The sequence below is a fragment of the Fusarium keratoplasticum genome, chromosome 3 (genome assembly GCF_025433545.1).
Source record: "Fusarium keratoplasticum isolate Fu6.1 chromosome 3, whole genome shotgun sequence".
Lineage (NCBI taxonomy): Eukaryota > Fungi > Ascomycota > Sordariomycetes > Hypocreales > Nectriaceae > Fusarium > Fusarium keratoplasticum.
The window spans coordinates 2922431-2936756 of NC_070531.1; the positions used below are offsets into that span (position 1 = coordinate 2922431).

At 55.6% G+C, this 14326-nt stretch overlaps 3 protein-coding genes across 3 annotated transcripts; 1 reads left to right on the forward strand and 2 right to left on the reverse strand.

Moving 5' to 3' along the window:
* Positions 1-228: 228 nt before the first annotated feature.
* NCS57_00425600 (uncharacterized protein) lies at positions 229-2827 on the forward strand (the record flags this gene model as incomplete). The annotated part of the gene is made up of 7 exons (XM_053054224.1): positions 229-462; positions 531-584; positions 651-1266; positions 1318-1520; positions 1572-2298; positions 2347-2496; positions 2550-2827. The coding sequence occupies 7 exons, from the start codon at positions 229-231 to the stop codon at positions 2825-2827; spliced, it is 2262 nt and encodes a 753-aa protein (XP_052916384.1).
* Positions 2828-4300: 1473 nt separating this feature from the next.
* NCS57_00425700 (Mediator of RNA polymerase II transcription subunit 12) lies at positions 4301-8997 on the reverse strand (the record flags this gene model as incomplete). The annotated part of the gene is made up of 3 exons (XM_053054225.1): positions 4301-7492; positions 7544-7748; positions 7799-8997. The coding sequence occupies 3 exons, from the start codon at positions 8995-8997 to the stop codon at positions 4301-4303; spliced, it is 4596 nt and encodes a 1531-aa protein (XP_052916385.1).
* A 3784-nt stretch (positions 8998-12781) lies between these two features.
* On the reverse strand, positions 12782-13621 carry NCS57_00425800 (uncharacterized protein; the record flags this gene model as incomplete). The annotated part of the gene is made up of 1 exon (XM_053054226.1): positions 12782-13621. The coding sequence occupies one exon, from the start codon at positions 13619-13621 to the stop codon at positions 12782-12784; it is 840 nt and encodes a 279-aa protein (XP_052916386.1).
* Positions 13622-14326: the final 705 nt, after the last annotated feature.

Here is a 14326-nt window from a genome sequence, read left to right on the forward strand (position 1 = left end):
CACCGAGACCTGTCTCTCCCTCTTGTCTTGCGGCGACGAGCCACGTCCTGCCCAATCGTTTGCTCCACGACCTCGTCCTCAACCTTAGTCTAGCTTGGGGAATGTGAGCGGACCACCTCGACGACCCCGACACACACAAATCCACTCCAGAGACGACCCTCGCTACATACAGCCCCGCGAGACGAGACACCTGCGCCGTGCTCGCTCGCTCCCTTGGTCGTCGTCGCCATGAACGAATTCCACTCGACCGGCGCCGACGCCTTCTCTCCCCAGATCCCGCGCGACCGAACTGGCAGCATGTCCGTGGGCAACGCTCCCGTGAGCCCTCCGGGCCCGCCGTCCGACCATGGCGGTGCTGCTGTTGACGATGCTTCTCAGAGCCCTGATGGCGACGCTGCGCCGGGCCCATCCGGAGCTAGCTCCGAGGTCCTCAAGCAAGTATCTGAGGTTCTATCTTCCGACGTACGCCTTACCTGCTTGGACAAGATGGCCCGATGGACCTGTGGATGACATGCTGATGGCATTGATAGATTGGCGTTGTTACTCTCCTGAACCGGCTCAAGCAGAGCATAGCTTCAGCAAAGGTATGCGCCCTCACCAGCTCCCCTCCGATGCCACCGCAATTCATCCCGCTGACTTCTATCTCGTAGGAATTCGCCCTGTTCCTTAAGAAACGATCTAGCCTCGAAGAAGATCATGCCAACAGTCTCAAGAAGCTCACTCGCACCACCCAAGAGGTGATGCGACGGCCCGACCACCGCCAAGGCACCTTTGCTGGCGCTTACGACGCCATGGCCAGCACCCACGACCGCATGGCCGAGAACGGCATTGAGTTTGCCAACGAGCTGCACCGAATGCACGATGAGCTGATTGAGCTCGCCAACGTCGCCGAGCGAAGCCGAAAGCAATGGAAGGCCAATGGCCTATCAGCCGAGAACAAGGTCTCGGAGATGGAGCAGACCATGCGCAAGAGCAAGGCCAAGTACGACTCCCTCGCCGAGGACTACGAGAAGGCAAAGATGGGAGAGGCGCGCCAGAGCGGCAAGATGTTTGGCGCCCTCAAGGGTCACAAGTCAGCTGCCCAGCACGAGGAGGATCTGTTAAAGAAGGTTCAGGCGGCCGACCAGACCTACAAGGGGCATGTCCAGGCGCTGCAGACCGAGAAGGCTCAGCTTGTGTCGTCGACACGACCAGAGGCTGTCAAGAATCTACAGGAGTCCATCAGAGAGATTGATGCGGGCGTGGCGATGCAGATGCAGAAGTTTGGTATGTCGGCCCAACCCAATCGCACCCTTCACGTTACTAACCTTCCTCGAGCTTCCTTTAACGAGAAGCTCCTGCTGAGCAACGGCCTCAGTGTCAGCCCTATTCAAGGTCCGGGCCAGAGCAGCACTTCACAGCGTAGCTTGCGGCAGGCTGCTTCGTCAATTGACAACGAGAAGGACTTGAATGACTATGTCGTTGCGCAGGTCAGGAGCATGCCTGCCAATACGGGCGAGATCAAATATGAGCGCAACCCAGTTAGTGTCACCGGCGCCCGTCAATAGAGCTCCTGTTTAACGGTTTCGTAGGTGCTTAACCCTCCGGGCTCCAATCATCAGCCAGGCGGTCCAGTCCAACAACCAGCTGTGACACAGCCCCCATCCCAGGGAAGCTTCTCTGGTCCTCAGCCTCTGGGGCCTGGCTCCAGGACTAGTACCCTTGGCCTCGGCCCTATTACTGGCGTGACGGGTGGCGATGGTCCCTTCTCACCAACCGACGATCCTCGTCCCTTCTCCCAGCCTCATAACAGGAGCTTCAGCCAAGGAAACGTGCCGACACCGCAGGGAGGACCAGGACCGCAGTTTACTGGCCGAGGACCTAGTCAGCCGGCACCTGGACAACGGTACGGAAATGGAGGTTCTATCAGCTCAGCTGGCCCTCCTCAACTGGGTGCTCTCCCTTTCCAGCCCAACGCGTCTCCCCCTCAACAATCCGGCCCATACCAGGCTCCCCATGATCGCAAGGGCAGCGGTGTCGGCCTAGGCCAAGGTCAAGGTCAAGGAGCTCCTGCTGGACGGTCGCCGCCGCCTTACGGAGTCCCTGGCCACCCGCCACCTGGTGGGGCCTCAGCACCATCAAAGCCCATGTTTGGACTCCCCTTGAGCCGTCTGTATGAACGTGACGGCCTAGCGGTTCCGATGGTGGTTTACCAGTGCATTCAAGCAGTTGATCTGTACGGCCTTAACGTGGAAGGCATCTACCGACAGTCGGGCTCCATGGCTCACATACAAAAGCTCAAGAACATGTTTGACACAGGTATGTCTAGTAGACTGAGAGGTGAGAACGGGGCTGACTATGAAGCAGAGTCCTCTAGCCCGGCTCTCGACTTTAGGAACCCCGAGAACTTTTATCACGATGTCAACAGCGTCACCGGCCTGTTGAAGCAGTTCTTCCGTGATCTTCCTGATCCCCTCCTGACACTCGAGCATCACGACAGCTTCATCGCGGCAGCCAGTGAGTTTACCTGTACTTTATCACTGAACGAAGTATACTAACACTGTTCCTAGAACACGACGATGACACTGTTCGACGTGACTCCCTCCACGCCATCATCAACAGCCTACCTGACCCCAACTACGCCACCCTCCGCGCCCTCACCCTTCACCTCTGGCGTGTCATGGACAACTGCCACAACAACCGCATGAACTCTCACAACCTGGCCGTTATCTTCGGCCCCACACTCATGGGAACTGACCCAAGCACCGCCATCGCCGACGCAGGCTGGCAGATCAAGGCGATCGACACGATCCTGCAAAACACGCTGCAGATCTTTGACGAGGACTAAAATTGACTTGAAGAAATGTTTAACTACCGCATCATTGCGTTTGGTTAAGAGGCTTAATGGACACATCTCAGAGCTGGAGGAGAAGGGGGGGGTGGGGATCTTGCTTCGCTCGGTTCAACGTTGGCTTTTCTTCATGCTGCATGGCGTCTCGTATTTAATGCATGTTCTCTTCTACGTATGTTTGAATTTTAATGTAAGACTACTGGGCGGCCATGCTGAGCGCATTCCTATATGTTTGCTTTCACGTTGAGTGGTGTGTATTGCCAGAGCTACTTGAGTGACGAATAGGGCAGGGGCTTGTCGTTCCTATAAGTTGCATGTTTGTTTGCATTCTACTGCTCAAGGGAAGTGTTGCCGGCCCTGAGTAGATACAGTAACTGCTCAGATGCACACGGTGAAGGTGGCTCGAGTTGAGTTCCAAGTTTGCCGGTGGTGTCACTGCATAAGGGTAGCGGTTTCGAAGGAAGTATCAAGGAGCTTCAACAATTAAAAAGGGGCTTTAAGAGAAACCAATATCAATCTCCCCTTCCCGTCTCCGACCCGTGTACCGGGCCGGTTACTCCGGGTTCGAGGTTCAACTTTTCGGAGCCGCCACCCGGCGGATGAAAAAGCTCCACTTCCGCGCCGGGCCAGCCACGCGACATTTTTACCGCTTCGGGAAATACGAAAAAAAAAAAAGGCAAAGGGAAAAGCCCCTGAGAACGATAGTAGCTGAAATAACCCGCCTCTGACGACGACATTACAGTATCACAAGGCCATTAGCGGGTCATTTCTTTGAACCAATTGAATTTCTCATTCGTCCTCTTTACCCATCTATCACGAGTGATGTGCCACGAACAACAACCACGCTCATACGCATTTTGTCGTATGTAGAGGCCCAGAACACACATAAAAAAACACCCATATCCGATTCCCGTTTCATACACAACATGCAAGTGGTTTTTTTCTTTCGTGCGTGTGTTTCTGTTTCTTCAACATTGTCCGTTCCCCCCCCCGTTCACCGACCGCCCCCCCCTTCTTTGTGCGCAGCGCCATGCAAGAAATAACAACAACAAAAGAGGAAAAGTAAAAAAGAGACAATAGAGAGTTTGATGCCGTGTAGAAAACGAGATGATAAAGCCTTGTTGCCCCTGAAACAAACGATGAAACCCCAATGTACCATGCCCGTTTAGCCGCCGACCGCCCATGTAACATAATAAAGAAAAAGTGATATATCCGTCTTTGCAGTCCCCCCCCCACCTTTCTCGCGGTGCATGGTATCGCTTGGTTTCTGGTCAAACATACGTTGAGTTCCGTACAAAGGGTATAGCCGTGAGAGTAAAGATAAAAGAAAAAGTCCAGGCCAGTCAGAGCTCCCAAAGAGTATGAGGTGTGTGTGTGTGAGGGTGAGGGTGAGTATGTAATGTATAATGTATGATAGTAATGTTGTGACAGGTGTGCCAAGAGATACACAAGTCGAGTAGTTGGGGCGCCTCACTGGATCTTGATGGCTTCGAAAAGACCAAGGCTCAGGCTAGTATCGTTCTCGCCCACGTTAGGAGTTGGCTCACTAAGCACCTCCCATCGTCGAAGAACAAAAGGACTGAGTCGCTCCTGGACCGCAGGCCCAATGCCGTACTGAGCACCCATGCCACGGGCGACGGCGCTGTGCGGTGACGCCGCCTTCTCTCGGTGTGACAGCATCAGATTGTCTGATGCTGCTGGCTGAGGTGAGCTGAAGAGGTAATACAACCGCGGGTCGGACGAGGTCCCAGGATGAGGGAGGCCGCCCGGTGTAAGAAGGATGGCTTTGGCGCAGTTGACTCGCAGGTCTTCCGGAAGTGCGTCAACCAGGAGAATGGCAATGTCGAAGACTTGTTGAGGAAGCGAGCCGATTGTGGCAGCTGGCAGTTGTTCTAGCTCGAGTAGTAGACCACAGAGGACGAGGATGATACGTGCTCGGATATCGTGAACGGCTGGCATGGGAGGTCGCGTAGCGGTGGCTGTTGGTAGAGGCGCTGACGGAGGCTCCGAAGATAAGCTGTGGAGGGTGATGAAGCGCAGGATAGCAGGCAACCAGTGCTCCAAGACATCTGCGTGGATGTTGGATCGCTCCTGGGGTCCTGCTGCAATAATCTCCCACAAGTCTGTCAGTTTGTCCACCATGCCCAGAGAGAGCTGCGCCATCTTGGGAGGAGCTTGGCCCGAAATGATGGCCTCAACGACGCCCAACAGATTCTCAGCCATGTGAATAGGCTGCCTCGATCCCGTCTCGGTAGAACTAGGGAACTTGAGCGAAGGAATCAGGTCGAGGAATCCAGCCTGAGCTTGGCTCTTGAGGTGCTGAGTGATGTCGTCGCTCAGGCAAGGCAAAAGGCTTGTCCACATGATGTTGCCCGCCTCGATTGCCCGTTCCATAGACTTGGCAAAGAGTTCGAAGCGGGACGAGCTTTGGTCGGAGACTTCGTTCGAGTTCGGCTGAGGCATGGCCAAGTCCAGGTTCAGCTTGAGTTGACAGAAAGGCAGCGTCAGCTCATTTGCGATTTGTAGGATCTGGTCAAATGAGATTTGCGTCTCGCCAGGGTCTCCTGGGATCAAGAGCTTGGTCGTTACTTTGCGCACAATACCGACAGCTTCGGCTGGTAACGACTTGATGCTTAGGGCGTTAGATACTGCAGTCGAATCCACCAGTACGAGAGTACGCAGTGTCTCGAGGAGGCTCTCTTGGCATGAAGTGTTGTCGAGTGGAAGTTCGACCCCGTTGCCGTGGCTTCTGAGGGCAGAGTACTCCAAGAGGGCATTGCGAACGAGATTCAGGAGGCCCTTGGGTTGCTCGAACTTGGCGCATTTTTGCTCGGTGCGGAATCGATAGCTTTCCTCGGGAGAAAGGCCCGTCGCAGTCGGTAGCGAAGTAATGACAAGCTGCAGAAGCTCCTGCAGATAGGTGGCGGACCCATGCTGAGTTGCAACCGTCTCCGGGGACACGTTCTGCATGCTCGCAGATGGCGGGCTAGCTGTGCTCATGATGATTGGCATTGCCAGGCAGCCCGAACTTACGAGAAGAGGGAACAGGTCCGAAAGGAGCGGCCGGTTTTGAAGGGACCGAATATGGCTCGTCCAGTCCGTCATGAGCTTGTCAAAGTGCTGAGCGTCAAATCCCCGTATCCTAGCAAGCAGCATGCCAAACACTCGTCGCGTCTCGTCCTTCTTCGCCCATCCTCGCTCAAGCCGAGGAATGATAGTCCTAAATAGTCGATTCATCGTAGGAGGGTCCAATCGTGTGCCGCTAGCCAGGAGCTTCTCTATTTCCTCCGCCATTTCGCTCTCGGCATGTTGAGCAGGGGCAGACATGATATCCGACACAGGCGAGCAGGCGTCGATGGCGTTGTTTCGATCGCACTGGAGCAACTCTCGGTGAAGCTCGCTGGCCATTTCTTCGTGGCCCGTCATCCGTTGAGCAAGGCTGGAGAGGGCAGCGAGCAGTGGTCGGTGTACAATCCCCTGCTCCTCGTTGATCGACTTTAGGCGCTCGATTAAGCTATTAAACAAGTCATCTGCGCTACCCAGAGCAAAGAATATCTGTAAGTTTGAGCTGATAGTGTCAGCGCAGGATGCCAGGACATCAGCATCTGCCGTCTTGGAACAAGCTCCGAGGATGTCTGACAACATGGTAAAGTCTTCAGCCGTCTCCATAATGCCACGGATAGAGGTGTACATCGCCAAAGACAAGGGAGGGTGTGTTTTGGCGGATAGCTGGTTGATTAGATAGTCGCGCAGGTGTGCGCCAATGCAGCTCCTGAGGGCATTACTGCTGCTTCCTATCCGCTGCAACAACTTCTTGAGAGACATTGGCTTCTTCTCAGATAGAGGATCGCCAGGAGCCAGTGGGAGACCAAGGGTATGTTTGACGTATTTGATGGCGTTCGCAATGTCCTGCTCCTCGTCGATAACTGAATAGTTTCCAGCTCTTCTCAGCAGGTTTCCTCTCTCGCCCCTCTTCTTCTGAGACAAAGCATGGACTGGCAACTCGACGAGCAGTCGGCTTGAACAAGGGCCCTCCACTGGATCAATGTCCGCCTCGTCGTGGTAGCCACCGCGGGCAATCGTCCATTGCATGTACTGAGAAACGGAAAAGTGGCCGGTTCGAACGAGCTCTGTCACAAGGTGATATACCAGTTGCTTCCGCGTCTTGTCGTGAATCGCAACTCCATCCAAAATCTCGAGAATTGGTGTTGTCGGGTTCACGCGGAACTGGCTCCATTGTCGGATAAGTCGCGCCGCAACAAAGACCTTGGCGAGGCCTGGGCGGTGAAATGAGGTCGCCCACTCCACAACCGTCTTCATGATGAGCGGCTTGTTCTCGCTCGTTGCCCAGCAGTTTGCCGTCAAGTTGTCAACCGGTCCCTTGAGCGCAGCGTCAAGCAGCTTGACCAATTGATTCCGGCCAGCCGGGGGTGAGGCGGTACTGGACACAAGGAGTCGTGAGTTGCGTGAATGAATCGTTTGTATAGCCGTTTGGGTTGCTTCGTGGTCTGGGCCGAGAGCAGCCTGGAGTGTGTCCCGGTACCTAGACCAAGCACTGGGGTAAATGAAGCTTTCTGGGTTATTTCTAACCAAGGAGCCGAGCAGAGACGATAGTCTGCTCGAGAGTTGTACAAGAAGGTCTTGATCAGGGTCATTGTGTATCTGGCGCACATCAGATATGGCGACTGAATCAGTGAGGGCGATAAAACTTACCACATGGAGATGGCTGAGAAGTGCAAATACAAGTCGTCGGCCATACTTGCGAGATCTGAGAAGATCCTTCCAGTATATCTGGGCTATTAGAATCCACATGGGAATTTTAGACTGAGGGCTATTTTCAACGCCCGAAACAACCCAGTCTAGGTAATGATCTCTGTCTAGCAACTGTTCGGAATACAGGTTTGTTGCCAGACGGATGCTGTGAACTAGTCAGTAATTGGGCCTTTGGAACAGAAGCAGATAACTTACGCATATGTAACTCTGTTCTTCCAGTCGATCTCGCCGAACCCATTCACAACAGAATCGACAAACTGCTCAACAAGGCCGGTCCAGTCTCGAGCCCACTTCAGCTCACCCCCCATGACAAAAGCTCCATTCACCCCCTTTCTCTTGAAAGCTCTTATCTCGTTGGCGCCGACGCACTTGGCCAACCAGACAGCCCTCTCGGCAGGGACGTTCTTGTTCAGGCACTGGTCAAGCAGGGTTCTGCCGCGGATTCCGTGGGGAATCGTCCGGCTGAGACGTCGCAGGGAGATCGCAGGGTTCGCCAGGTCTTTGAGCCAGACCTCTCTCTTCGTATCGGTAAGGGTCACTCGCGGAGGCGGCTTGAACGTTGAGGGCGCGGTGATCTGACCACGGTGCCTGCGCTGAGTCAAGACGCCCATGAAAATTGTGGAAAGAGCATTGAAGCCTGACTTTTGCTTCAAGGCTGGGAAAATGGCCAGCTTCGCGGACGACGTCTCGGCAACGTTCAAGTTGACCTTGTCCCACGTACCCTTCGTGATGGCGTCGCTGCTCCACTCGTCTTCGTGATGCGATCCATTCCACGGGAAGAAATCGGCGTATCCTGAGTTGAGTCCCTTGCTGAAGGGGTCTACTGGAGTTCGGCCGGGAACATCGGATCGGTTCGTTGTCAGGTATCGCGGGGCGAGAGGAGGCACTTCGACCGTGTACGGCTTCGGTCGGGTATCCTTCTTCGCCGGCGCAGGCGTGGCTGTGGTTATTCGGGGGGCGGATCTGGGCTGTGTTGGGGGTGGGCGGCGCGTCGGCATCGGCATCATAGTCGAGCTGGCGCTGTTGCTGGCTGCTGGGCTGACGGCAGCAGTCGAGAAGGGGTCGATGTTGGTCGGTAGGCGTGAAGGGGTGAGGCTCTGGGGAGATTCGGTAGCGGGTATAGGGCCGACGGCGGCATCGTGAGATAGCTCAAGGCGGAGGCGTGAGCCGCCTCGTCTTGGGGTTGTGTTGTAGCGATTAGGGGTGGCATCGGTGGAATCGCCGGTGAGGTCGATGAAGGACGAGTCTTTCCGGACGGGCGAGGCTGGCAAGAACTGGTGCTGCTGCCCGGATAACGTGCGCTGATTGGGAGGGCGCTGAACGGGTAGCGATGAAGAGCTCACGGAGCGCTGAGGCGGCCGCGGCTGGACGCCCATGGGGGTCCGCGAGGTCATTGCTGGGTCGGGGGCGGAGGCGCCATTCCGGAAGATCTAGGTATTCGATGTGTTGAATGGTGGTTGAGGTGGAAGTTTATAAGTCACAGGGCAACGCGATCGCTCGAGATGAGGCCGCGGTGTCCTGCGAAGTTGGTGCTGAGGTAAGAGGGCGATATGATCCGCTCGGCGTCAAAATGTCGCCCGATAGGGTTCAAAGCCTCGATCGCGTCGTGGTGAGTGACTCGTGAGCTGAAGCCGGTAGCTCGGCCGCGCAATCCGATGCAAGCGAGGGAGCAATCAACGTGATGCCGATATCCGTGAGTGAGTCGGTCGCGGGTGCGATGCGTTTATATGTTGTCTCGTCTATCGCGAGCGCTGTCGTCGTCGTCGAGATAATGGGGTCGAAGGGAGAGGAGGGGGGCGCGAATGCCCTCGTGTGATGCAGATGCGAGGAAGAGTATGTACGGCACAAAAGAGGAATATACTAAAGGCGAGCAGCACACAAACGGCACGGAACCCCGACCGAGAGCGGCGACATGGATTGGATTATGAGATGGGAATGGGGTCGACGGGGCGAGGCACAAGGCAAGCCTGAGCGTCTGAGGTGAGGCAAGGCAAGGTAAAAGGCTCTGATGGGAGGAAATATGGGGACGGAGACCTAGGGAGGGGGGTGGGTGAACCTGAACCGTGTGGGCGCAGACGAGGACGAGCTGAAGGTAGAGGGTACTGGCGGGAGTGGGCGGTGCGATCCGATCAGCCGCTGTTTCTCGGTGAATAGCAGCCGATGGGGACTGTACCCGATACCTGAAGCGTGTCCAAAGTCCGGGTTCTGATCCGTCTCTCGGTTTGAGATACTTCTCTATCGCCTGCCAGAAATCGGTCCCTTGAGTCGTTTTAACCGTGACGGCCTGCTGCGGGCGACGGGCTACAGGCTACGGGGACCGACGGGGGTTGGGATTGGGGATCCAATTCCATTACCTGAGCTTTATTAGGGGACTTGGGATTTGGGTCCGGGATGATTGGGGGGGATAATCCTGGGGGGGGGCCGGCGCGCTCGGTGGCGACGAATCGTGCTAAAGATGGATCGTGGTTGGATGGATGGGGATGGACCCGGGCCCGGGCAGCGAAGCGCAGGGCTTCACAACACAACAGGCAGTTGGACGCACTGCACGGCGCTGCGCTGCACTGTGCCTTGCCTTTTTTCCTCTTTTCGCAGGCTATTGTTTGTTTGCAACACGATGAAGCGAATCGGAATGGTCCAGTATGTGCGTCTTGACAAAGTTTTCACAGTCGTGTATGCCCGAACGAGAAAACGTCTTTGCAGTTGATGATACCTACGGGCTTGCAGGGCCAAAGTAACTTCTACAACAATACCCAGGTACTGTAGCCATCCATCCATCTGCATCTGCAACCCCGCTTAGAGAGACACAACACACACTCTAATCGCCGACCAAGATCGCAAGGAGCATTTTCCCTCGTGGAATGTGCGTTTACCTTGGGGTGGTGTGCAGATGTGCTGCGCATGTAGAGGCGACCCCGGCTGAGAGAGAGTCAACAATTCTCGTCAACGACATGACCAACTCGTACTTCAACCCGGCCCGGAGACGCCCAACATGTTAATAGACACATGTTCGGTTTCGCAGTGTTGAGGCTGAGCGCAATGACGCTTCTTGACGCTGCTCCATCGACGCTTGTCTCGGTCCTTTGTGCGATCCATGTCTGCGGGACATGACAGCTACTCCGATCCAGCCAGCAACCCATTCAGCCATCATTTCTCAGCTTATTCCTTACGGCATCCAATCCGGATCAAGGAGCCGACTTCAATATTCGCTCGTGCGTTCCATCAGCTCTTCCCCCTCCTCTCTCCAAAACCCGCGGCAAAAGAAAAGAGCAACACTGGACATTGATGTCCATTAGCCATCCTCCATCCATCCGTCGTCTCTCTCTATCACGTCCCATCGATAACTAGTCAGCCAGAGAATCGACCGATAGTCCCCAATCCAGAACCGCCTAACAGCAGCGGCCGCGCCGCGGTGTGTGCCACCCATCCACATCCCACGCAGTTCCCTCCCCCTTGCTCCCCCCCTTCTCCAGCGAGCTGGCTCTGGGCATTTGGACTTCCGGGGGGGTCAACAACAAGAGGGAGCGAAGCAATAAGCGTGCGCCACTGCAAGCCCCCGGTCGGCGCGCCGCCCCAGCGGGCAGCGGAACCTATTATCGGGGCCATGGGCCAATAACGCTATCTTCTGGGGTGGATTGGGCGATTCCGGGTCAATCATGAGGGAGCAGATCATGGGGTTTTCGTGATGTTGCTTGCTTGCTTGCTTGTTTGATTGATTTCTCGCTGCTGTTGGCTCGCGATAACCGCGCTTGGCTTTGTTCGCTTCGCTTGGCTTGAGCCCTGCGTTTGCGTCCTGCGCTGCGCTGCGTTGCGTTGCGGTGTGCAGCATCCATCCCATCCCATCCCATGCGGAGAAGTTGATGATGATGTCGTCGGTCGGCCCACGTCCGGGGCAAGACATCATCACCATCCTCCATCACGCGGCGGAAACTGGAGCTTCATGTGAAAAACTACTGTCATCGCTTGCTTGTTTTCCGTTGTTACTCGGAATTCACGGAGGCTAATAGTAGACCGCCGTCGGCATCATCTCCTGGGCCGGCCGAGTTCCTTTCCCCGCCGACAGGCTAATTGAGTTCCCCAGCAGAAAGTACCTACAGTACGCAACACAGAAGCTCGGATCCATTGTCGTCTCAACAGCTATATTCCGAGAGCTTCCTAATTAGTCGTGGGGCAGAACAAGTCCAAGACGCCGAGTTGAGTTGAGAGTTGAGTCGAGCTGCAACTGTCCCCCGGCATCTCCATAAGTTACCTCGTCTACTGTATTCCGTCACACTGTGAGTAGCGTTAATTAGTCGTCCCCCTTGGTAGATCTTTCGGAACACCCATGCACGAAACGGGAAGCCGGACACACCCTGCCCCCATTCAACTGAACTCCTCACGTTGGCAGCCCCCAGGGAAACTCGCTCGCCTGGACGCAGGGAATCGGATCGTCCGCAGGCCGGTCGCAGAGTGCCGGATCACTCCGCCCAAGCTGTGCAGCTGCGACAGTAACACAACATGTCACCCATTCTGAGGGCGAGCGAGGTCCGAGCTACGGTGAGCAAGCAAGCAAGCAAGCGTGTCACTCTCTGTAACGAGCCACGGACTTTGTCTCTATCTCACCAGAAGAAGAGAAAGGGTCGATCTTGGGCAGGTGACTGGTGACCACGCCACGCGGTGCCAAGCACAGCGACACGGACGTTTCCAAGCTTCTTCCTCCCTCGGTACCCGTGCCCCCCGACATGGATCTTTGTTCGGATGTGTCTTATCTGGGACATGCTTGGGATGGATGGATCCAAATGTCTGTGACAGCCTTGGCCCGTCACAAACACAGCTCACTTTGGACAGCAGCACAGCGGACCAGCAGGTGAAACAATGTATATTGAAAAAGCGGGCTACTTCGGTTATCTGCTCATCTTCTCAAGGAACATGCCTTGAAGATGGCTGCAGGTTGCCGCTTCGCAGAGAGACAAACATATGCTGTGCAGAAGAGGACTATTGTCGTCCCGAGAGATCTCTGCCGTTCCGTAACGCAACAAACTAGAAATCAACTCCTCCCATGCGGTCAAGATTGTCGTATCCAATCTGTCCAGTTAGTTCGTATGCAAAAAGAATGATGCCGCCCCAAATATCACCCAATTCCCAACCCAAAAGGATAAGTCATGTAGCCAGGTACGTAGTATGCATCAGGCTGTCATGCCATTACAGCTCCCCCGCAGGACTGACTGACCACTCGCTCCAGCCCCTCTCCTCGCCGGGCAGCTTGATGGACTCCCACTCGTCTCTGGTGACGCTCTTCCATTCGTCGAGGGGAAGCCACCCAATCCTCGCACGGTCGCCGAATCCCCCAACCCAGTATATCTTGGTCACTACCAGGCGAGACCAGGAGCTCTCGTGGATAACGTTGCCCGGCAGCCAGTACTTGGCATCCGGGTGTCTGCTGGTGAAGCACGCGGCGAGCTTGACGGCCGACACGGGGTTCGTCTCGATGGGCTCGAGGTAGCCAAAGAGGGCGAACCGCGGCAGGTTGGCCGCCGAGTAGGGCACCGTGTCCGGGGCCGAGGAGGACGCCTCGGATCGGGTGTTGTACTCGGAGGTCGAGATGAACGGGATGTAGGCCGAAAGCCGGGAGAGGAAGGAAATTCGCTTGGTAGGCGGATACGGCGGAACCCAGTTCATAGACAGGGTAATATTGGATCCGGCTCGGACGTTTCGGAAAGTGGTTGCGATCTTAATCTCGAGGATGGTCGGGTTGCCTTCGTCCTCGCAGTCCGCGACGTAATCCATCATGCCAATGGGCACGCCTCCGAGTCCCTCGGGGAGGGTCTTGGCCTCGAGGCCGTGGTCGCCGGGGAAGACGGTCGAGAGCGTCGCAAGCTTGGTCAGGGCGAGGATGCGACGAGCCATGACGACCGACTCGTGGACCGACGGGATTCTGTGAGGGGCGCTGACGTCGACATGGTCGTTGTCGGCAAACCACTCAGACGGGTTGAAGGCATTCGCCGTGGCAGCGAAGCCGGCGATGGCGTGCGCAAACTTCATGGTCGAGGTTTCGGCCGAATGTGTTTCGAAAGGAACGATGCCGATATCTCTATGCGATATGGGCAGAAGGGAACAGCCTTATATTGTACAAAGGCTCGTCACATGGAAAAGAAGGAGAAAGCCGGAGAGAAGGAGTGAGGGGGGGAGCAAGGAGTTAATGGCCACAGGCTGCGGTTGGCGCCTCACACCAAAACACTTGGAGGAGAGAAGCTCTTCGCTAGCGAACAAAGCGGGCACGAGGCGGAGGCGGCCGCGCTAAGCAGAGGAGGGGGGAAGGGGTCTTTGATCCCATGATGATGTTACCAAGCGCCCGAGGGTTAGATTGATAAGATTAGATCCCTGTTTAGCCGGCCGAAACCGGGCTGTGACGGTTGACGTGCTACCATTGAGTGGCCCACCGAGAGCTTGAGTGCCGCAGAGATGGCATGATTTGGTAGACAACCACGGTAGTTGTTGCCCTTTTTGAGGCCATTGTCCGTACATGGATGCGGAAATAGCCTTTTCTTTCCAGCGTCGGTCGTGATGAGAGAAGCCAAGCATCTGTACCGTCAGTGTTTCATCGGCTATCGGGGCTTGATGCTCATTTGGTGAAGCGAGGTCCGCCACACTTCAGGTTCGCAGTTGGATGAAACTGAGAAGGTGAAGAAAGGTTCAAGTTGCAAAAGCATCAGAGTTCCATCAGATATGTTTCATATATTTCTTATC